Below are 22,766 nucleotides of genomic sequence, written 5' to 3' on the forward strand. Positions count from 1 at the left end.
GGAAAGGAGCTGGAGCACGAGAAATATGAATGAAAATGTAAGACATTCGCACATCGGCACCTCCCCCAAACACAAACCGTGAGCCTCACCCTCACCCTAAATCTTCCCTCAACTCAACCATCCTGTCAGTTCTGCACACTTCAGGCCCATTGGACCCTTCAACCTCCTGGGTCCTACCCCTAGCACTCAACTGGGTTCTAACACTACCTGACCCAAAAGCCTGGCTCCAAACACCGAGGGACTTGGGACACCTGAGCATCACCAGAAGTCTCAGTCGACAACACAGAAACATATAGTTCCATTTGAAAGACCTGAATAATGCTAGAGCAATAGTATTCTGAGAGAAACCTAAACTAACCCACACTATCCTTGCCCCCTCAGAACAGGAACGCTAAGCCTGATCCTCAACGTATACCTAACCTAACACTAACCCTAACCCCTAATCCTATCCCTAACTCCTATTGCCTAACCCCTAATGCCTAACCCTAATCCTATCTAGAAGAAGACATTTAGACCAGAATGGTAAAAGACATTTCAGATAGTGGTCCAGGTGGACACAGTCGAAAGGGGCATGTGATTTGGGTTATAATGTGGAATCCGTAATCATTTCCTCATTTAGGATTATGTGGTGGTGCCCTGGGAGAGTGTCCTTGGTTTGGTACAATGCAGTAAATTCTACCGTGTGAAGTGGCAAATGTGGTAAAGAAATGGTGTGCTACTGTGACAAGTTAATGCAGATTGGAAATCACCACCGAGTAAATTACTCTTCCAAACAACCTTCTTTGCAGCACACCACAGAAGCACAGATGGCTTCAAACTCTGTGATGGAGACCAAGCCCTCCTAGATCCAGTTCACCCACCATGGAGAGGCCATTCGCCCTTGTAGGAGGCCACATGCTACAAGAGACTTTTGGGAGGATTAAATCAGCAGCCCCTGTGTCTTGGGTGCAGTAGGAGCAGTGGGATCTGGAATTCCAATTTTCCAGGATGCTCCACCAAAGAATGGTTAGAACTGTGAAAGTGCATGAAGGGAAGCCTCAGTAAAGTGGACTGGGCACGCCAGCAGGGGAGGCTGGAGGGGGGAGCCTACCACTCAGGGTCAGTTACAGGAACAACTGTCAATTACAGAACAAACAGTAGAATCCCCCGCAGGAGAGACTCACCAGTCACAGGCCCCAAAGGGGAAGATGTAGGTTTCCTCTCCTCCAAGAAATCCACCATCCCTGCAGCTCGGCCGGTGAAAACCTCCATCACCCTGAACCCTTGCTTTTCTCCAGCAGACTTTCCTTCAAAACAACCCTCCCAACTTCCCCCACCTTCTCCAGGAAATAATGTTCCTCTCCTTTGTTTCTTGCACTTGCCCGTGATGTGGCCGTCGGTTGCTTGTCCCGGATGGCAAGTCTCTGCTATTCCCAAATAAACCCATTTTGCTGGTAAAATAACCGGCAGTTTTAACTTAAGGTTAACAGAACTAATAAATTGAATAAATCTTCAAGGAACAGAAGCAATATATAAAAATCAATTGCATTTCTATACACCGCTAAAGAACCATCAGAAAGAGAAATTCGGAAAACAGGCTCATTTACAACTACATCACAAAGAACAAAACACCTAGCAGTACGTTTATCCCAGGAGCTGACAGACCTGTGCTCTGACACCCCCCGTGAGACACTGACGACAGACATTCAGGGAGACACACGGAGTGGGAAAGACACTCAGCGCTCAGGGAAGAATCCACACTGTGACAAAATCTACTCTCCCCAAAGCCGTCTACAGAGTCCGCGCCGTCGCTCCCGAACTTCCAGACACCGGACGGACAACCCTGAAGTGGGTGTGGGCGCGGGAAGCACCCGGCAGGGCTGAGGCGGCGGGAGTACGAGAACCACAACAGGCAACCGCTCCCTGACTGCAGACTGCCTGAGGAACCGAATCCCTGTGGCGCAGAAACACAGACCCGGGACCCTCGGAGCGGAGCCGAGCCCAGAGGGGGAGCCCCGACAGCCCCCGGCACAGCGCACCCCCGGGACCCCACGTCGCCGCACACAAAGCCACAGAAACCCCACCGTCTGCACAGCGCGCCCTTCCTCCGCAGAGTCCTGTGAGCACGGACCCCCTCAGCAGTCCCCGCTCAGGCGGCTTCTCCTCACCTTCTCCTCCCCGGGCGGGTCCTGAGGAGGCCGGGCTCCTGTCCGCGTGGACGAGGCGGGAAGTCCTCCCCAGCGGGATCTGTCAGCGTGGACGCGGCCCTACGTCCTCCCCAGGCCTCCACAGCGAGTCCTAAGGAGGCCGGGATCCTGTCATTGTGGATGCGGACCCACGTCCTCCAGAAGCCCCCACAGAGGGTCCTGAGGAGGTCCGGCTCCTGTCACAAGGGACGCGCATGTCCCCCAGGGGTCGGGGAGCTGGGCTCGGGCGCCCCCTGCAGGCGTTGGAGGCAATCCAATATGCGGTGCACTCAGTTCAGGGGACGCCCCTGTCCCCTCCCCTGGTCCAGCTGAATCCATTAAATTTTGGAAATTAAAACTGAAATCGAGCCCAACATCCCCTGACATCTCCAAAAATAGGAACAAATATTTGGAAACTATAGGTAATTAAATTAAATGCAGATATAAACTTGACAACTATACCAAAATTCATTCAAAATTGTAGATAAATTTAAAATGCAAAACTATCTATCAAAAAAAAAAAAAACCCATACAGAAAAATCTACATGACCTTGGGTTTGGTGAGGAGTTTTAACACACAACACCAAAAGCCAATCCACAAAAAGAAAAAAATTGATAACAAGAACTTCCTAAAAATAAAACTTTTACTCTGTGAAAGACCTTGCTCAGAAAACTAAAAGACAAGCCACACACCGGGAGAAAATATTTGCAAAGCACATATCTGATAAAGGATTTGTATTCAAAATATACAAAAAACTCTCAGAACTCAACAAAAAGGAAATAACCTAATGGATAATGGGTAAATATCTGAATAGATGCCTGGACAAAGAAGATGTACAGATAATAAAAAGCACACAAAATATGCTCAACGTCCATTATCATTAGTAAATTACAAATTTAAACAACAGTGAGATAGCACTGCACACCTATTAAAAATGCTAAACTACAAAAAAACAAGAATAGCAGTTGCTGGAAGGTGAGAGATGACAGCAACTGTACTTCACACTGGGGGAAATGTACCTACTGCCGCTTCAGAAGACAGTTTGTCAGTTTTTCCCAAAGTTAAATAAGTCTCACCTTTAGGATCCAACAATCGTGTTTCTGGTATTTAGACAACTGCTTTGAAAAGCTATTTCCAAACAAAAACTTGCGAGCTTATGCACAGCAGCTCTATATCTAGAGGTTAAAATCTTACAGAAATCAGGATGTACTTCAGTAGATGAATCCATAAGCAAAGTGGAGTGCATTCGTGTGAAAGAAGCAGAATATGCCACCCCAAATATGCCTCTTTGGCGCAAGGATTATTTGGGGCTGATTATTTTTAAGTAACAGCAGATACAGAAGAATCTCTGAAAACTGAGCAGAGGTTGCCATTTGGTGAGTGAAATGTACACTTATAAAGGAAAGCTCTGTTTGGAAGGATGTCTCCCTCTCTGTAACAGGAACAGAAGAATGACTAAATCTCAACACATTCTTATCAAAGGAGAAGACACAGACTGGAATCTGTGTAACAACCATACCCTCCTTTGCTGTGCTTGACCTGGTAATGTCCCTTAACTGGCCTTCCCACCACCCAAAATCTGGGTGTATTTAGCTGAAGATGGCATTTAGGGAGATGGCTGGGCCATTTCAGGGAGTCACTCTGTTTTCCTGGGTAACTTCCATGTAAACAGGACATACGCATGTTATTAAACTTCCATTTTTCTCCTGTTTATCTATTCAGCAATAAAAAGCAGTGAACCATCACCCCATACAATGACATGGATGAATCTTAAATGTATTTTGGTAAGTGAAAGAATCCAGTCTGAAAAGGTTACACGCTGTATGACACCATTTATAGGACATTCTGGAAAAGGCAAAACAACAGACATGATAACAGGATCAAAGGATGGGGGATTTGAAGTATTCCATGATATTTTAATGATTTATACCTGCCGCTATACATGTGTCAAAATCCAAACATTTTCACATCCCAAACAGTAATCATAATCTACTTAAATTATTTAGGATGTGGGAGTATCACAGGGTGGTGTAGGGGCTAGGAGCAGGCCAAAGTGACCCATTGATCATTTTGAATAAGTTACTTAAGAGACAGCCTATGCAAGAAACACAATCAGACTCCCCCCTACAAATCCCCCTGGAAGCAGGAATTATATATCCCATGTGAAGATCTCCCTTACTAGGAGGTGAAGAGACTTCCTTATCAACAGTGATGGGAAATTTAGAGCCAAGAAGCCTGTTTGAACCACCATTCTTACTTTTTTACTGATTTACTATCCCAGCCCAAATTCTGTTTAGAATTCCTTACTAATTCAAGCTCCCAAGGTTACATTTTCTTTGTCCTGTGAATTCCTCACAAGTTTACTTTCCTTTTGTCCAAAAAGTATAAAAACTGCCTGCAATGGTCATTTCTCTGGGTCTCCATTTCATTATTGAGCCTCAATGTGTCCAGTTTCATTCTTCTGCATTTTTTTGTCCAGTTTTCCCAACACCATTTGTTGAAGAGACTGTCTTTTTTTTTTTTTCCCATTGGATATTCTTTTCTGCTTTGTCAAAGATTAGTTGACAATAGAGTTGTGGGTCCATTTCTGGTATTCTATTCTGTTCCACTGATCTATGTGTCTATTTTGTGTGAGTACCATACTGTCTTGCTGACTACAGTTTTGTAATATAGCTTGAAGTCCAAAATCGTGATGCCTCCAGGTTTGCTTTTCTTTTTCAAGATTGCTTGGCTATTCGGGGTCTTTTGCAGTTCCATACAAATTTTAGGATGGTTTGTTCTAGCTCTGTGAAAAATGCTGGTGGTATTTTGATAGGGATTGCATTAAATGTGTAGATTGGAAATTTTAACAATGTTTGTTCTTCCAATCCATGAGCATAGAATGTCTTTCCATTGCTATCCTTCGTCTTCAATTTCTTTCATCAGTGTTTTATAAGTTTTTTTTTTTTTCTACTGGAAAATGATTTTCAGGGTACAGTTCTTCCACCTCTTTGCTTAGGTTTTTTCTTAGGTATCTGATTGGTTTTGGTGTGACTGTAAATGAGATTGATTTCTTAATTTCTCTTTCTGCTCCTTCATTATCAATGTATAGAAATGCAACAGATTTCTGTACGTTGCTTTTTGTTTCCTGTGACTTTACTGAATTCATGTATCAGTTCTAGCAATTTCTTTTGGAGGAGCCTTTCTGGTTTTCTACATAGAGTATCATGTCATCTGCAAATAGTGAATGTCTGACTTCTTCCTTGCTGATTTGGATGCCTTTTCTTTTGGTTGTCTTGTTGCTGAGGCTAGGACTTTCAGTATTATGTTAAATAACAATGGTGAGATGGACATCCCTGTCTTGTTCCTGACCATAGAGAAAAGCTCTCGATTTTTCTCCATTGAGGATGATATTAGCCATGGGTCTTTTGTATCTGATCTTTATTATGTTGAGGTATGTTCCCTCTATCCCTACTTTGCTGAGGGTTTTTATCAAGAATGGGTGCTGTGCTTTGCCAGATGCTTTTTCTGCATCTATTGAGAGGATCATATGGTTCTTATACTTTCTTTTACTAATGTGGCATATCACATTCATTTGTGAATATTGAACCACCCCTGCAGCCCAGGAATAAAGTCTACTTGATCATGGTGAATAATGCTTTTAATGTACTGTTGGATTCAATTTGCTAGTATCTTGTTGAGAGCTTTGGCATCCATATTCATCAGGGATATTGGCCTGTAATTCTCCTTTTTAGTGGGGTCTTTGGTTTTGGAATCAAGGTAATGCTGGCCTGTAGAATGAGTTTGGAAGTTTCCATTTCTATTTTTTGGAAGTTTGAGAATAGGTATTAAGTCTTTCAAATGTCTGGTAGAATACCCCCGGGAAGCCATCTGGCCCTGGACTTTTCTTTGTTGGGAGATTTTTTATTACAGATTCCATTTATTTGCTGGTTATAGGTCTATTCAAGTTTTCTATTTCTTCCTATTTCAGTTTTGGTAGTTTATATGTTTGTAGGAATTTATTCATTTCTTCCAGATTGCCCAATCTGTTGGCAAATAGTTTTTCATTATTGTTTGAATTTCTGTGGTCTTGGTTGTGATCTCTCCTCTTTCACTCATGATTTTATCTATTTGGGATCTTTCTCTTTTCTTTTTGATAAGTCTGGCTAGGGGGTTATCAAGTAATTCTTTCAATGAACCAGCTCCTAGTTTCATTGATCTGTTTGACTGTTTTGTTGTTGTTGTTGTTTCTGTATAATTTATTTCTGCTCTATATTATTTCCCTTCTTCTGCTGGCTTTAGCCTTTATTTGCCATTCCTTTTCTAGCTCCTTTAGGTGTAAGATTAGGTTGTGTATTTGAGACTTTTCTTGCTTCTTGAGGTAGATCTGTATTGCTATATACTTCCCTCTTAAGACTGCTTTTGCTGCATCCCAAAAGTTTTGGACCATCATGTTTTCATTTTCATTTGCTTCCATATAGTAATTTCTTCTGTAAATTCCTGGTTAATCCACTCACTCTTTAGCAGGATGTTCTTTAACCAGTATGTATTTCTGGTATTTCCAAATTTTTTCTTGTTTGAATTCAAGTTTCATAGTGTTGTGGTCTAAAAATAGGTTTAGTATGATCTCAATCTTGTTCAGGCCTGATTTGTCACTATGTTATCTATTCTGGGGAAGATTCCATGTGCACTCGAAAAGAATGTGTATTCTGCTGTTTTAGAATGAAAGGTTCTGAACATATCTATTAAGTCCATCTGGTCCAGCATGTAATTCAAAGTCATTGTTTCTTTCTTGATTTTCTCCTTAGATGATCTGTCCATTGCTGAAAGGGGGGGGGGTGTTAGAGTCCCCTACTATTACTGTATTGTTATCAATGAGTTTCTTCATGTTTGTTATTGATCTATATATTTGGGTGCTCCAGGTTGGGAACATAAATATTTACAATTGTGTCTTCTTTGTTGGACATTCCCCTTTATTATGATATAGTGCCCTTCTTCCTCTCTTGTTACGGGCTTCGGGTTAAAATCTAATTTGTCTGACATAAGTGTGGCTAGCTTTCTTTTAATGTCCATTAGCATGTCTCCATCCCCTCATTTTTAATCTACAGGTGTCTTTAGGTTTAAAATGAGTCTCTTGAAGGCAGCATATAGATGGGCTTTTTTTTTTTTAACCCATTTTGATACCCTATATCTTTTGATTGGAGCATTTAGTCCATTTACATTCAGAATTTTTTTTATGATTATTTATTTATTTATTTGACAGAGAGAGACACAGCGAGAGAGGGAACACAAGCAGGGGAAGTGGGAGAGGGTGAAGCAGGCTTCCCATGGAGCAGGTAGCCTGATGTGGGGCTCGATCCCAGGACCCCAAGATCATGACCTGAGCCAAAGGCCGACACTTAATGACTTAGCCACCTAGGCACCCCAGTGGTTATTGATAGATACGAATTTAGTGCCATTTTATTACCTATAAAGTCATTGCTTCCGAAGATTTTTCTCTGTTCCTCATCTAGCCATCTAGATGTCTTCTTTGGAAAACATGTTTATTCATGTCTTCTGTCCATTTCTTAACTGGATTATTTGTTTTCTGATGTTCAGTTTGGTAAGTTTTTTATAGATTTGGGATACTCTTTATCAGATGTGTCATTTGCAAATATCTCCTCTCATTATGTAGGCTGCCTTTTAGTTTTATTGATTGCCATTACTTTCAGGAGCAGGAAACATAATAGGCTTTCCTAACACACAAAAGAAGAGATCCAGACAAGATGCCAAGATGGAGGAATTCTTCCCAAAAGGAAAACAAGAGGTTACAGCCAGGGATCTAATCAAAAGAGGTATAAGTAATACGCCTGAACCAGAATTTAAAACAACAATTATATGGATACTAGCTGGACTTGAGAAAAGACCACAGAGATAAAAGACCTAAAAACTAGTCAGGCATCCAGTTTTTGTTGCTTTGGGTCTTTCTTTCCCAAGGAGTCCCCCTTTAGTATTCCTTGGAGGCTTGTTTAGTGGTCATGAACTCTTTTAGTTTTTGTTTGTCTGGGAGACTAGTTTTCCTTCTATTCTGAATGACAGCCTTGTTGGATAAAGTATTCTTGGCTGCATATTTTTCCCATTCTGCACGTTGAATATATCATGCCACTTTCTTCTGGCCTGTAAAGTTTCTGTGGAGAGAGCTCCCTGTTCCCTTATTTGTCTTCCCTTGCAGCTTTCCCTTGCTGCTTTCAGGATTCTTTCATTACCTCTGTATTTTGCAAATTTTACTAGGATATGTCTTGGTGTTGGCCTGCTTTTGTCGATTTTGATGGGACTTCTTTGTTCCTCCTGGATTTGGATGTCTACTTCCTTCCACAACTTAGGCAAGTTTTTTGCTATAATTTTCTCAAATAAACCTTCTGCCCCCTTTTCCCCTCTCTTCTTCTGGGACTCCTATGATACGAATGTTATTATGCTTTATGGAGTCACTGAGTTCCTTAAGTCTACATTTATAATCCAATATTATTCTTTCCCTCTTCTTGTCAGCCTCATTATTTTACATAATTTTATCTTTTATATTACTTATTCATTCCTCTGATACTGCCATCCTTGTGGTCATTACATCCGTCAGTGTTGCATCTTGGTCATAGCATTTTTTATTTCAGTCTGATAAGTTTTCAGGTCTTTTATCTCTATGCTAAGTGTCTTCTATGCTTTTCTCAAGTCCAGCTAGTATCCATATAATTGTTGTTTTAAATTCTGGTTCAGGCATATTACTTATAACTGTTTTGACTAGATCCCTGGCTATACCTCTTCTTGTTCTTTCTTTTGGGAGGAATTCCTCTATCTTGGCATCTTGTCTGGGTCTCTTCTTTTGTGTGTTAGGAAAGCCTATTATGTTTCCTGCTCCTGAAAGTATATTAAGAAATCATATACTGTTCAAGGCCTGGTGCTTCAGGAAAGGTTTCTGGTTTATGCTGTGTGCACTCTGCTGTTGTGTTTTAGCTGCTCTTTCGCTCAGGTCAGTTCTCTGCAGAATTTCTCCTTGCCTGCAGTGGGCAGTGTTTGGAGCCTGTCCATTGTATAGCAAGTTTTAATTAGGTGTGTTTGGGTCTGCTTGTTAGGAGGCTAGATCTTATTTCCCCTAGAGCTGAAGTTTTGTAGCACTCTATGGTCAATAGACTTGGTGCATATGGTGTGGGAGGAGGGTTGTGCTGGTCTTCTGGGGGAGGGGTCCACTGCTGCTCTCTCAGGCACACTTGCCCTAGTGAAAAAGCACCTATGGAGTGCGGGGGTGAGGGGGGGAGGGACAGGGCTTGGTGTAAATGGCTCAAGCCTCCACTGTAAGAGCTGCGTTGCTCACTGAAGTCCATCTGTACTGATGGGTGGGGGTAAAAATGACATCAGCCTACTCTCAGCCCCAGAGAGGGGAGTTCATGCCCGTCGCTGTTCGGGAAGTCCTCACAGAAGAGTTAACATTCTCCTGTCATGTGTCCCAGGCATCCCTCAGATCCCTGCCTTCACTCTGCATCCAAAGTGTCTGCCCACTGGGCAGCACAGTGTTCCTGTTTTGTCTCAGGTTCACCAGCTGGGTTTCACAGACCCGTGCTCATCCTCTGGGTGAGATTCTCACCATGCTGTGGCTGTGCAGGTTGTCCCACGGCACTCACACAAATGCACAGAAGCTTGGAGTTTATGGTAAAGTACGGCAAAAAACTGGTGTCCAGGTTAGCTGCCCTCAGCATCTGCCTCTACTCCTATGCTAATAAACGGGGCAGCTCGATGGTGCCCACCAGCTCTTTGGTCCCCAGATAGGCCATGCCACCTCTCCCAAATGCACTTCCAAGAGGAATGGTCTCTCCTGGTGTGATCCAGGGGATCCTCGGGCTACGATATCCACTCAAGCCTCTGCCCTCCTTCCCCACAGGAGCACTGCTAAGCCTGCCAGGCATGATCCCAGGGATGGCACGGACTTCTAAAACTTCAGACTTTGAGCTCTGCTACTTATAAAAACTTGCAATAATCAGCCCCTCTTGCTTTCTTCCATCAGTGGTTTTGGGGAAGTGTGTGTCTTGTGCAGTGCTCTGTGTACTGCTCTCTCTCTCTTCCCTCTACTCTCCCTGATCAGGACTCTCTCTCCTTCACAGCACCTGCAATTCTTTTCTCCCCCAAATCACGTCTCCACACCTTCTTACCTCCCATGGTGTGGCCTTTTTTCTCCCACTATTTGTGCAGTCTGTTCTCTCAGTTCTCAGGTTGATTTCTTGGGTATTCAGAATGATGTGATATTTATCTAGCTGTGTTCAAGGGATGAAGCAAGTATAAGGTCTCTCTCCTCCTCCATCTTAATTCCTCCCCAGGTCACACTTCTTAATGTATTCTTAGTGTAAGTAAACTATGGCAAAATGTCATCAGAAGGAATTAGATTCCAGGAGGAAATTCTAAAGCTCATTACATTATTCTTAAATTTTATTAATGCCTTCCGTTTGTGCGTCATTTAAAACAAGATATGTGCTTTAAAAAGCATTCTTATACATAAATAGACCAATGAACAGTTAAGTAATTTATCCCTAAAACATGCACATCATTTTTATTCAGGTGTGTATAAGAAAGGGAAATAAGCTTTAAGTCTTTTTCTTTGGATTAAAGACATTTGGAAATTATTATTCAGGAATGCCAAATGTTTTCCTGGAACGAATGTGTTTTCCAATAGGAAATGCTGATATAATTAAAAGGCATTAGTGTTGATAAAGAGGACCATGAAACATTTGCGCCATGTGTGGTCACCAAGAAAAGAGTTCTAGTGGGCCTAAAGTATATGTCAAATAAATGAATCCGGTAGCATGAATCAAAACATTTAGATGGAAGAACAGACAGCATGAGCCAGATTATGAGACAGATATATATTCAAGGCACATGACTAGGATTACACAGGTGGCTAAGTTTTATAGACTACTTTGTTCATTTGGAAAACAGTCAAATGTAATATAATTTCCATTTACTGGCATTTATTGATAAATAAATGATTTAGGGCAGCAAATGTCCTTTCAGATACACACCAAAATTACATAATAGGTAACAGATGCCAGTGTAGCCAAAGCAGTATGATTACACTCCAGTTTTCCCACACTGCAGTTAAATGGATGGTAAACTGTCTGGTATTATTTCTATATATATCATACCGTCTATTCTCAAGTTTCACAAAAAAATTCTTCAAAACTAGATTACAGAATTTATTAATCCATAAAGGATACTAAAACTATTATTCAACAGAACTCAAACCCAAACCCTAGAGTTGACTGTTGACTATATTCAGTTTGGGTTTTTCCAAGACTGGAAAAAATTTCCCAAACTATCTCTGCCTTATAGACCTAAAACACTAGTATATCCACCGTGGTTCTCCTATTTTTCTCTGGGGAGCCAGAAGAATTTGCCTCTCCACCTCCTCCACTACTCATTCTATTAACTATACAATTGCTCTAAATATCCACCGGAAAGAAAGAAGTATATAAAAAACCACAACCTTCAATATTTAAACCATCATCTTTTAAAATCAACTGCAATGGGGAAAGAGAGGATATCATGCTCTGCAAGGTCTGTGAAAGGTCAAAACTTCCTGAAAATACTAGAAGGACAAGGTTAATTCTCTGTATTTCTAACGGGCTAGCAAAATGTTCCCCACATGACTGACAGAAAATGTTTAAAACTTTATCTGCATGGGCTCCTAGAAACAAGCAGCACCAACAAATTAATTACAATTCCCCAAATAATGATTCTCCATTTAAATTGTTTTCAAGCACCTAAAACTCTTCAATAGCAAAAGATATCAGGACGAGATGTTAGCAATGCTGTCTCTGGAATACTTTTGTGTGCAAATACAAAGTTCACCCAAAGTCTTAGTAGACAGCTCATCAGACTTGTGGTTTCTACCTTGGTGACAACGATGTGCAACTACAAACAGAAATGTTTCTCTACATAGATGACTCTAATTAACAAACTAAAGAAACAAAAGCCTTTTTAAGGCTACTGCTGCAATAAATGGCCAAATCTGCAGTGCACTGGAATAAACTGGACAAAGATAAATCTGGAAGCATACAACAAGATGTAAAAAATAAAGAACTAGAAGAGGGTTGAAGAGACTGGCAGACACCATCTGTCGGTATTCAAAGGCTTGAATCACATGGATCGCTTTTAACTCCGTGTTGTCTCATATCCTTGGTTAATGACATTTTTTTTTTATTTCTTCACACACTTTGGCCATGTAAATCCACCACAGAGAGGTGACACAATGATATAGATGAACACCTAGAGGGAGAAGGAGGGCAATTTTATTTTCTTGAATCTAGCATAGGCTCACAAATAATACATAAAGCATAGTCAAAACCTATTAACAGATACTGATCCCATCAGAGTAGTAGTTGTGTAATAATATAATACACCAATCAAGTATTTTCAAAGGCAGACGTGGAATTAAAGGGACCCTTTCTGATATAACTCTCACACATCTGAATTCTAGTATACATTCTTCATTGGGAGAGAAAGCAGTGGGGTTGTTTCTCTTCACTGGAAACCAGGCAGAATCAAGCTATATGAACAACTCTTACTGAGACATCATTAATTATCAAGATCACAAATTATCTTAATTCTCCTGATGTTTCATTTTAATACGAAGCATATGTTTAGGTTTTACACACGTGTTACTTTTCATTGTTAGGGTGATTAGAAATATTTAAAAGTTTGAGTAGAAACTCTGCTCTATATCGCCTATGAGCAAGAATGTTGCTATGAACCTTTTGGTGAATAATGACATGATAATTACAATTACCAAATCAAAAGAAAGCTGATGATACAAGTAACACAGTAAAAATGCTGGTCCTACTATAGATGGATTAACTTTTTAATTGTATTGGATTTTTGAAGTGTATATATACATATATAATCTATATTTAAAGATTTTATTTATTTGAGAGAAAGAACACAAGCAGGGGGCGGGGCAGAGCCCAAGAGAGAAGCAGGGTCCCCACTGAGCAGGGAGCCCAATGTGGGGCTTGATCCCAGGACCCTGGGATCATGACCTGAGAGATGCTTAACCGACTGAGTCACCCAGGTGCCCCTGAAGTATATGTTTAATAATATACGCTTGTTCACATTACTAAATTCCAAAAAATAGATTTATTTTAAACATTAGGTTCACTGCATTGATTTTGTCATTTGTCTGGCTTTAAATTACAACTTTTTTGATATCTTTAAGTGGCTGATTTCATTACTCAATGCTAACAAGAAAAACACATTTATGAATTCCAAGCTGGCTCCCAAAAGTCAGCAGAGTGCTTTTGCCTTACTTCTCTACAAATGTGAGGGAGGGGGGTGGTTTACAGCAGATTCTGGTTCTTAACGAATAAACTACTCACAGGTACGCATACACACACACACACACGTACACAGATATTCCAATTTGACATGAAGATGACTATTTGCCAAAGCTGAAATACAAGGATTTTTAAAGCTGAAGTACAATATATTAGGCAACAACAGCTTTTGGGAGACATTGATACTGCATTAAGAGCAGTGCTATGTATGTAGTAAGTAATCAATAAATACAAATCTGATTTTAACAATAATCCAGCTTTATAAATCAATGTAAATTTGCAGACCCAAGTAGAAGGAAGAAGCTAAGCTGAGAAGCCTAGAATGTGCCACCTGAGTATCCGGAGCAAGGTGACATTCCAGGCTATGGCACAATTTCTAGTATAACATCAACAGATCGATGGCTGCTCTTCTCTGTTAGGTAAATGCTGCTATCTAAGGTGGAGGTCTTTCAACAGGGGTCAAGGAAAAGTGGAGCTGAGTCAGAGGTATCTGCGCAGAGTTAACTTTGGACTTCTGCAAATGGCAAGAGGATGGGGAGAAGGGCTGCTTCGCCCAGCCATAAACTACCCCCAAAGTAAAGCATCTCCCTCCCCCCCTCCTTAGAGCAGCAGCTCTCAAACTTTTGGTTCAGGGCCTATTTACACTCTCAAAAATTACTGAGGACTCCAAATAGCTCTTACATAGGGGGATTATAATTATCAACACTTACCATATTAGAAATAAAGCTTTAAAAATATATAATTCATTTAAAAAAATAATAAACCCATTACAGATAAACATAACTATATTTCTCCAAGATCAGTTTTCTTTGTGTCCGCTTGGCTAGCTATAGTACAGAGTTACCCAATTAAACACTAATCTACTAGGTGTTACTGTATTTTGTAGATGTGATTAAAGCCCATAAATCAGTTGCCTTCAAGTAAAGCAGATTATCCTATATAATCCAAATTAGCCTGATTCAGTTAGAAGTCCTTAAGGGCAGAGCTGAGGTTTCCTTGATGAAGAAGAAATTATGTCTATGAATTATGCCTTTGCTCTTGCCCTAGCGGTCTAGACTGCCCTTCCTGACAGCCTGCCCTGAGGATTTTGAACTTGCCAAGCCAGCTCCCACCATCGCATAAGCTAATTCCCTGTGATGTAGTCTTAATATATATCCAGAGAAATTCAAGGAGAGGGTACATCTGTTAACAAGGACAACTCCACAAAAAAAAAGGTTAAATTAAGAATAATAAGAGTTCTTAGAAATTTAAAACATATCTATGAAAAATAAATACATAGGATGAACTGAGCTGAAAAGACAATTAGCTGGCAGGCAAGAGTGAGCTGAATAATTCTCTCAAATGTAATGCATATTAAAAAGGTTATCAGACATTCAGGATAGTTCAAAGAGGTCCAATATCTGTTTACATAGGGGTTACGAAAAGAGAACAGCACAGAGACTCGTTTATATTTATAAACACGAGAACTACTAAATAAACATTAGGAAATTGAACTCATGATGCATTAAAAGAATACTACATAATGGCCACTTAGTATTTATCCCAGAAATGAAAGGATTGTTATAAGTACATTTATTAATGTAATTCTATATATTACTATTAAATGCAGATAGTCATATTGTCAACTCATTGGGAAGAGAAATATCATTTCCCAAAATTAAATGCCTATTCCTGACTAAAACTTTAGGCAATCTAGAAACACAAATAAAGTTCTTTAACTTTGACGATAAAAATCTAACAAGAATTCATAATACATATCACTCTTTTTAAAAAAGATTTTATTTATTTGAGAGACAGAGAAAACGAGTCGGGGGGGGAGAGTAGAGGGAGAAGAGAGCCCTACATGAGGGAGCCTCCAAATGACCTGAGCCGAAGGCAGATGCTTCACTGACTAAGCCACCTAGGCGCCCCTATATATCACTCTTATAAATGAAATATTAGAAGCATTCCACTTAAAACCAGGAACTAAATAAAGATGCCCACTGGCATCATATTTATTCAACATTGCTAGTAACTGCAAAATATATATACATATATATACCTATATTTAATTATGTAGAATTATATATAACGTGTGTATATAAATTTGATAACATTGAAATTATTAACAGATGGTAACATAATGTACCTATAGCATGAGTCAGCAAATTATAGCCCATGGCTTGTGAGCTAAGAATGGTTTTTATATTTTTAAAGGTTTAAAAAGAAAGGATATGTGACAGAGACTACATGCAGCCTGAAAAGCGTAAAATACTTATTATCTTGCACTTTACAGAACATTTGCTGACTCCTGACAGAAGAATCAGAATACAGAAGAATAAACTGACAAACTATTACAACTAATAAGAATTATACAAAGTTGCCAGACACAAAAACAGATCAATTAGAAAAGAGAAAACAGAAATAAAGAAATGGAACATGCAATCAGCTACAAAACAGAAATAAAATTAGAAAATATGGAATTACAAAATGTAATTTTAAAAGAATCCCATTTCAAATACGATGACAAAAACATTAAATATCCAGGAATATTTGGAATGCCTTGCCTGATTCCTTACATATAAACATTGAGGAAGATGGAGTTTAAGTACGATATTTTGGAGTGATTTCACAGGACAGCTAATCATTGAGAAAGAATTCCAGCATCCAGTTTCTTAAAGACTGAAAAAGAAAATAACACACTAAAATGACGAAAACTTACGACTGATACGATGATGATGATGATAGTGAGTTTGAGATTCTTCATACACATGGCTCGTGCAAGATTTCTGCTGGTTGTTTTGAAAGTGACAGACTAGGAAAAAAAAAAGAATTATTTGATCCCTGGCACTGACTACATGACTGATTTATAGTAATTCCTGTAAAACTTTTACTTTCATTAATCATGTTGAATCATGAATTCATTACTCTCTTCAGAGGTAGAGACTAGCCATTCATAATCACTAGTTCTCAGAAGCAGGACTTGGTCAGGTGTATGGTAAGCGGTATAAGCCCACTGGAAAAACTTCTCCCCTTTTTCTTGTCCACTGAAGTAATGCACGTGGCATCAAGAATCAGAAATGGCTCCTCCTGCTAGTGTGAAAGCCTTTTCCTCTTTATGCTTCCAGGAAGAAAGGTTCCCTCTAGACCAGTTGGTTGCAAAGACATTTGCCTGTTCTGCCCAATGTAATCCTGGGATTTTTGAGCCATAAAAATATGTTCCATTTCCATAAGAAGATATGTATTTACTTATATGAGGCCCAAAACCCAAGGAACTTTGCTCCTTCAGTTATTCATTTTCTTTTGCAACATTTACTTCTCAATATCTACGGAACCATTCCCACCAGACACAAAGAGTTTAAAGCAACCAAACCACAAAATTCCCTAACAGCCCAGCAATTCCACTCCTAGGTATATATCCAACAGAGCTGTATGCCCAAGTTCACCAAAAGTGGAATAAACAGTTCAATTGTACATATACTTCATATATTCAAGAAGACAGAGGAAAATATGTACATGTAAAGGAGACATGTGGAAAACATAAAAAAGAACCAAATCAAGCTTGTAGAGATGAAAAATGTATGAGGTGGGAATAACAGATTACAAACCACAAAAGAAAACTAATAGAAGCTATCCTAAATGAAACATAGAAGAAAAAAAAAAGACTGAAAAAAATGACCAGATCAATAGATCAACAGATAATTCTACAGAATCTGGAATTAGAATGGATTCCCAACAGGGAAGCATGGATAAACAAATTGTGGTAGGTAGACTTATAAACTGAATACTACAAAACAATAAACTATGACCATATTGAACAATATGAATGAATCTCACAGATATAATATTGAAAGAGGCCAGAGAGAAGCTAGTATATAACACATGAATCCATTTCTATACCTTTAAGAACAAACAAAATATCATCTAGGGTAATATAAGTCATAAAATGGTTACCTCTGTTGGGGATTATTAACAGGAAGGAGCATGAGGCAGCTTTCTGCAGTACTGGAAATGTTTTTTTTTTTTTTTATCTTGACCTAAGTGACGGTTACATGCATATAGACATATGTGTAAATAATAACTAAATGGTACACTTGCTGCACTTTATTCTATATATGTTATGCCTCCATAAAGAGAGACATCTGTTAATTAATTAGTACCTTTTATTATTCTGGGTCACATAGTCAACAAATTTAAAGACTTATTTGGAAATTACAGGCTATACTAGCACTGGCTAAATACAAGACCATTCTAGCTAAACAGAGTAATCTTCGATTAAGAATTTGATCTGCAGATCTGGGATCAGATACTTCTCTGCCCCATAGCAAAGGGTTACAAAGTGAGCCATTATAGAAACCTGGTATTTTGACTTGCTATATGGTACCACCCTTCCTCCAGTTATCATGTGCTTTGACTTAAAACTATTATCCTCCTAAAAACTACTGTTAATAGATGTCCCTATAAAACTAACAATAACAGTAAACACTGAAATAGTTCTTACTACGCACAAGACACCGTGTTAGGCACTTTGCGTGCATTATCTGATTTAATGAGGTACAGCTCCAATTTACAGGCAATGATGCCTGAGGCACAGAGAGGTTAAGTAACTTGTCTAAGGTTGCACAACTACTAAGTGGCAGAGAGGGGAATCAATCCCAGGCAGTCTGACTGTAGAGCTTGTGCTCCTAACCACTACAATCTAGCTGCCAGTAGGAATAAACATATCACTCACTAATCCATTTCAAGGTGTAAACTACTCCGCATTTACATTTGTAATTGTGTAGACCTAGAATTTCACTAATCTCTGCCCTCCATCTATTCACATCTATTCACTATATATCTATCATCTTTCCTGAAAACCCCCATCCACTATTCAGATGGAAAATGCAAAGACACACACAATTGTAGTGTAAGTAGGTCACAGGGACATACTCTTTTAAGGCTCACTGGCCCTTCCCAATTTGACTCTTGCTTGATACAATGAAGGCTCAAGCTATCATGGTAAGCAAGAAAGTGACTGAATTGTCCAGTTTTCAGGATTCATACTGGATCACAACTGCACTGCACATTTGTTTCATGTATCACAAACTGTACAGAAACAGATGGTATATGCAACTGAGCTAAACTATAAAGGCATTAATCTACAGCTTTAAAGAATTGTTTCTGTATACTGAGTATGTTTTCCAAACCAAAATTCCCTTAATGGTTTCTAATGGGTTGTGGCTTTTATTCTATGCCTCATTGTTATCCTTATCATCACAACATAATCACATAATGGAGTTAGAAAGGAAAAAACCCTGTACATTATTAAATTTAACATATCTCCCTATTATGTTAGCCATCAACCAGTTTCTCTACTTTATTTAGATCCTGAAAAATATTACCATATCCCATACTTACCGAATCCACAAGATTTTCTGTTTTATCTATCAATAATTCCAATCTTTCTCCTCGCTGAGCTACCAGATCTGAAAATGTTGGAAAAACCAGAAAATATGTTTATATTACAAATCCGCTATTTTTATCTTTAAGCCAAATCTGATTTTAATTATAGTTGGTATTCTTGACAACTCATATTTACTACTGAAGCACTTTTATCTTTAAGTAACAAAAGACTTTAGTAAAGCTGATCAACTAAAGTAGGGGCTGGCATTTTTTTTCTGTACAAGGCCAGATACTAAATATTTTGGGCTTTCTGGGTCAAATGGTCTCTGTCGTAATTACTCAACTCTGTGAGACATAGACAATATGTAAATAAATGGGCGTGATGGTATTCCAATGAAACTTTATGCAGATTTGATCCAAGGATTATAGTTTGCAAAGCCTACTTAAGGGTATGATCCGAGAGTTTTAAAAAATGGAGCCCTCAAAATGAGAGTTGGATACTTCCAGATTTATAGTATGAGGAGTTCTACAGACCCTCTCCAACAAAACAACTATAACTTGAAAAATTATGAAAACAAAAGCCACCACCACTTAAAGTCTCTGAAAACTATGAATATCCTAAGGGCATACAGCAAATGGAGAAACATATATAAGAAAATTATCTAATTCTTGTAAGAACAGTGAGTCTATGGCATTTAAGCCATGACCTGCTCCATCCCTCAGCTGAGACAGAAGCTCTACTCCAGGCAACTAAAGCCTGGAGGCTCTTTCCCTCCAGGTCTCAGCCAAAAGCTCTGCTTTCTCCCCAGCAGGGGAAAGTCATTACCATTTCTCTTCCCATCCCATCTTACCCCTAGCTCCATGATGCAGAAGCTATATTCCCACAAGGCATGCCTGATAGGTCTGAGGTTCCTTTCCTTCACCTAGCCCTACACATAAGGCAGAAGTTCTATTAGAAGCTCTATTAGATTACACTGGATCAATTTATGTCTGGGGGAACTGTTACCAATAAATAGTTAGTGGAGGCTAACATCTGGGTGTGACACCAACAGAGGCAAACAAGCTAGAAGCTTAACAGGGAGATTAGAAAAAGAGACACTCAAAAGAGAGTTGTGTCACTCCAGTGTGACTACACATGCTCAAGGCTATCCCTCTGAGAAATGACATTAGAGACCGCACACTGTGGGAAAACTAAAGTTCAAAGAAAAAGTTCAGCCCAGTCACTAAGCAAATAACCAAACAACAAGCCCCGGAGGATGGGAATCAGTACCCAGAGTTGCTATAATACATTACCTAAAACATCTAATTTTTGATGAAAAATTATGAGACATGGCAAAAAAACAAACAAACAGGAAACTAATCAATATACAGGAAAAAGAGCGGAGATTAGAAACTTACTTTGGGTGGTGGGGGGGTGCTCAGCTATTGGACTTAGCAATGGAATGATATTAGAAATCAGTAGCAGAAGGAAAACTTAGGGGATGAAGCAAAAGCGGTGCATAGAAGGAAATTTATAGCAGTAAACACCTACATTAAAGAGAAGAAAGGTATTATAGACTGAATTGTATCCCTCTGAAATTCATATATTGAAGCCCTAACCGCTAATGTGATGGTACTTGGAGATGGGAGACTTTAAGATATCATTAGGTTTAGATGAGGCCATGATGGCTTATGGTGAAATTAGTGTACTAGTAAGAAGAGACACCAGAGAGCTTACTTTGTCTTACTTTCTACCATGTGAGGACATAGTGAGAGGGGCCTTCTGCAATCTGGGAAGAGAGTTCTCACCAGAATCTAGCTAGGCAGGCACCTTGATCTAGGACTTCAAGCCTCCAGAATTGAGAAAATGAATTTCTGTTACTTAAACTATCCAGTCTACAGTAATTTTTTATAGTAGCCTGAGCAGGCTAAGAAAAAAAGAGATTTCGTACTAATAACTTTCTACCTTAATGAATTGGACAAACAAGAACATATTAAATCCAAAGCTAACAGAAGGAAGGAAATAAAAATCAGAGCAGAAAAAATTAAATACAGAACAGAAAACACTAGAGAAAAATCAATGAAACCAGAAATAGGTTTTTGGGAAAGATCAACAAAATTGACAAAACCTTGATTAAACTGACCAAGAAAAAAAGACAGACAATTCAAATTACTGAAATAATCACTAACAACTTCACAGAAATGAAAGGGTCCTAAGAGAATACTATGAACAAGAGTATGTCAATGCATTAGATAACTTAGATGAAATGGATAAATTCCTAGAAAGACATAAACCACCAAAACAGAGTCGAGAATAGGAAATCTGAACAATTACAACAAATAGATTGAATAATTATAATTTTTAAGATTTGAGTATAGTTGACACATGATGTTACACTAGTTTCAGGTACACCACACGGTGACTCAACTTCTCTATGTTATGCTATGCCTACCACAAATGTAGCTATCATCTGTCACCATACAATTCTATCATTGACTATCTCTACCTTTCATCCTTGTAACTTATTAATTTTCATAACTGAAAGCCTGTATCTCCCCCTCTTCTTCACCCATTTTGTCCATCCCCCACCACCTTCCCATCTGGCAAACATCTGTTTGTTCTCTGTACTTATGGATCTATTTCTGCTTTTTTGAAAAGATTTTAGGGGGCGCCTGGGTGGCTCAGTCGTTAAGCGTCTGCTTTCAGCTCAGGTCATGATCCCAGGGTCCGTCCTGGGATCGAGCCCCGCATCGGGCTCCCTGCTCCGCAAGGAGTCTGCTTCTCCCTCTCCCACTCCCCCTGCTTGTGTTCCCTCTCTCGCAGTGTCTCTGTCAAATAAATAAATAAAATCTTTACAAAAAAAGAAAAAAAGAATTTGAGAGAGAAAGAGATCATAAGTAGGGGGGGAGGGGCAGAGAGAGAGGGAGAAGCAGACTCCCTGCTGAGCAGGGAGCCCGATGCAGGGCTCAATCCCAGGACCCCAAGAACATGACCTGAGCTGAAGGCAGACGCTTAACCGACTGAGCCACTCAGGTGCCCCTCTGCTTTTTTTTTGTATATTCGTTTGTTGTTTAGATTCCATATATGACTGAAATCATATATGGAATGGTATTTGTCTTTTTCTGACTGACTTACTTCAGTTTGCATAACACTCTCTAGGTCCATCCATGTAGTCACAAATAGCAAGAGATCATTTTTATAGCTGCATAATATTCTATTATATGTACATACCACATCTTTATCCATTCATCTATCAATGGACACTTAGGTTGCTTCTATATCTTTCCTATTGTAAATAATGCTGCAATAAACATAAGTGTGAATATATCTTTTCCAATTAGTGCTTTCATTTTCTTTGAGCAAATACCCTGTAGTGCAATTAGTGCATCATATAGTATTTCCATATTTTTTTCTCTGAGGAACCTCCATAATTTGGACAATAGCTGTATTAGTTTACATACCCACAAATGCTGCATGAGGGTTTTTCTCCACATCCTCACAGATACTTGTTATTTCTTGTCCTTTTGATATTAACCATTCTCATCAGTGTACGGTGATCTCTCATTGTAGTTTTGATTTGCATTTCCCTGATGATGAGTGATGTTGAGCATCTTTTCATGGGTTTGTTGGCCACCTCGATATCTTCTTTGGAGAAATGTCTGTTCATGTCTTATGCCCATTTTTTAATCAGATTATTTGCTTGGTGTTGAGTTATATAAATTCTTTGTATATTTTAGATATTAAGCACTTATCAGGTATCATATGCAAAATTCTTCTCCCATTCTGTAGGTTGCCTTTTAGTTTTGTTAATGGTTTCCTTCACTGTGCAAAAAGCTTTTTATTTTGATGTAGTCCCAATAGTTTATTTTTGCTTTGGTTTCCCCTGCCTCAGGAGACATATCTAGAAAAATGTTGCTAAGTCCAATGTC

General features: G+C 39.2%; 1 protein-coding gene across 1 annotated transcript in view; it reads right to left on the reverse strand.

Annotated features, from left to right (window-relative positions):
• Positions 1-10,980: 10,980 nt before the first annotated feature.
• The window catches only part of VAMP7 (vesicle associated membrane protein 7), a 67,214-nt gene continuing 55,428 nt past the window's right edge, over positions 10,981-22,766 (reverse strand). The window contains exons 6-8 of the mRNA XM_028095952.2: positions 18,873-18,940; positions 16,195-16,287; positions 10,981-12,429 (exon numbers count right to left, since the gene is read on the reverse strand). Of these exons, the coding sequence (XP_027951753.1) occupies positions 12,361-12,429; positions 16,195-16,287; positions 18,873-18,940 (230 nt within the window). The 3' untranslated portion in view covers positions 10,981-12,360. The remainder of the gene's footprint in view (positions 12,430-16,194; positions 16,288-18,872; positions 18,941-22,766) is intronic.

The sequence above is a fragment of the Eumetopias jubatus genome, unplaced genomic scaffold (genome assembly GCF_037043125.1).
Source record: "Eumetopias jubatus isolate StellerSeaLion01/CBP00866 unplaced genomic scaffold, mEumJub1_p1.0 scaffold_60, whole genome shotgun sequence".
NCBI lineage: Eukaryota > Metazoa > Chordata > Mammalia > Carnivora > Otariidae > Eumetopias > Eumetopias jubatus.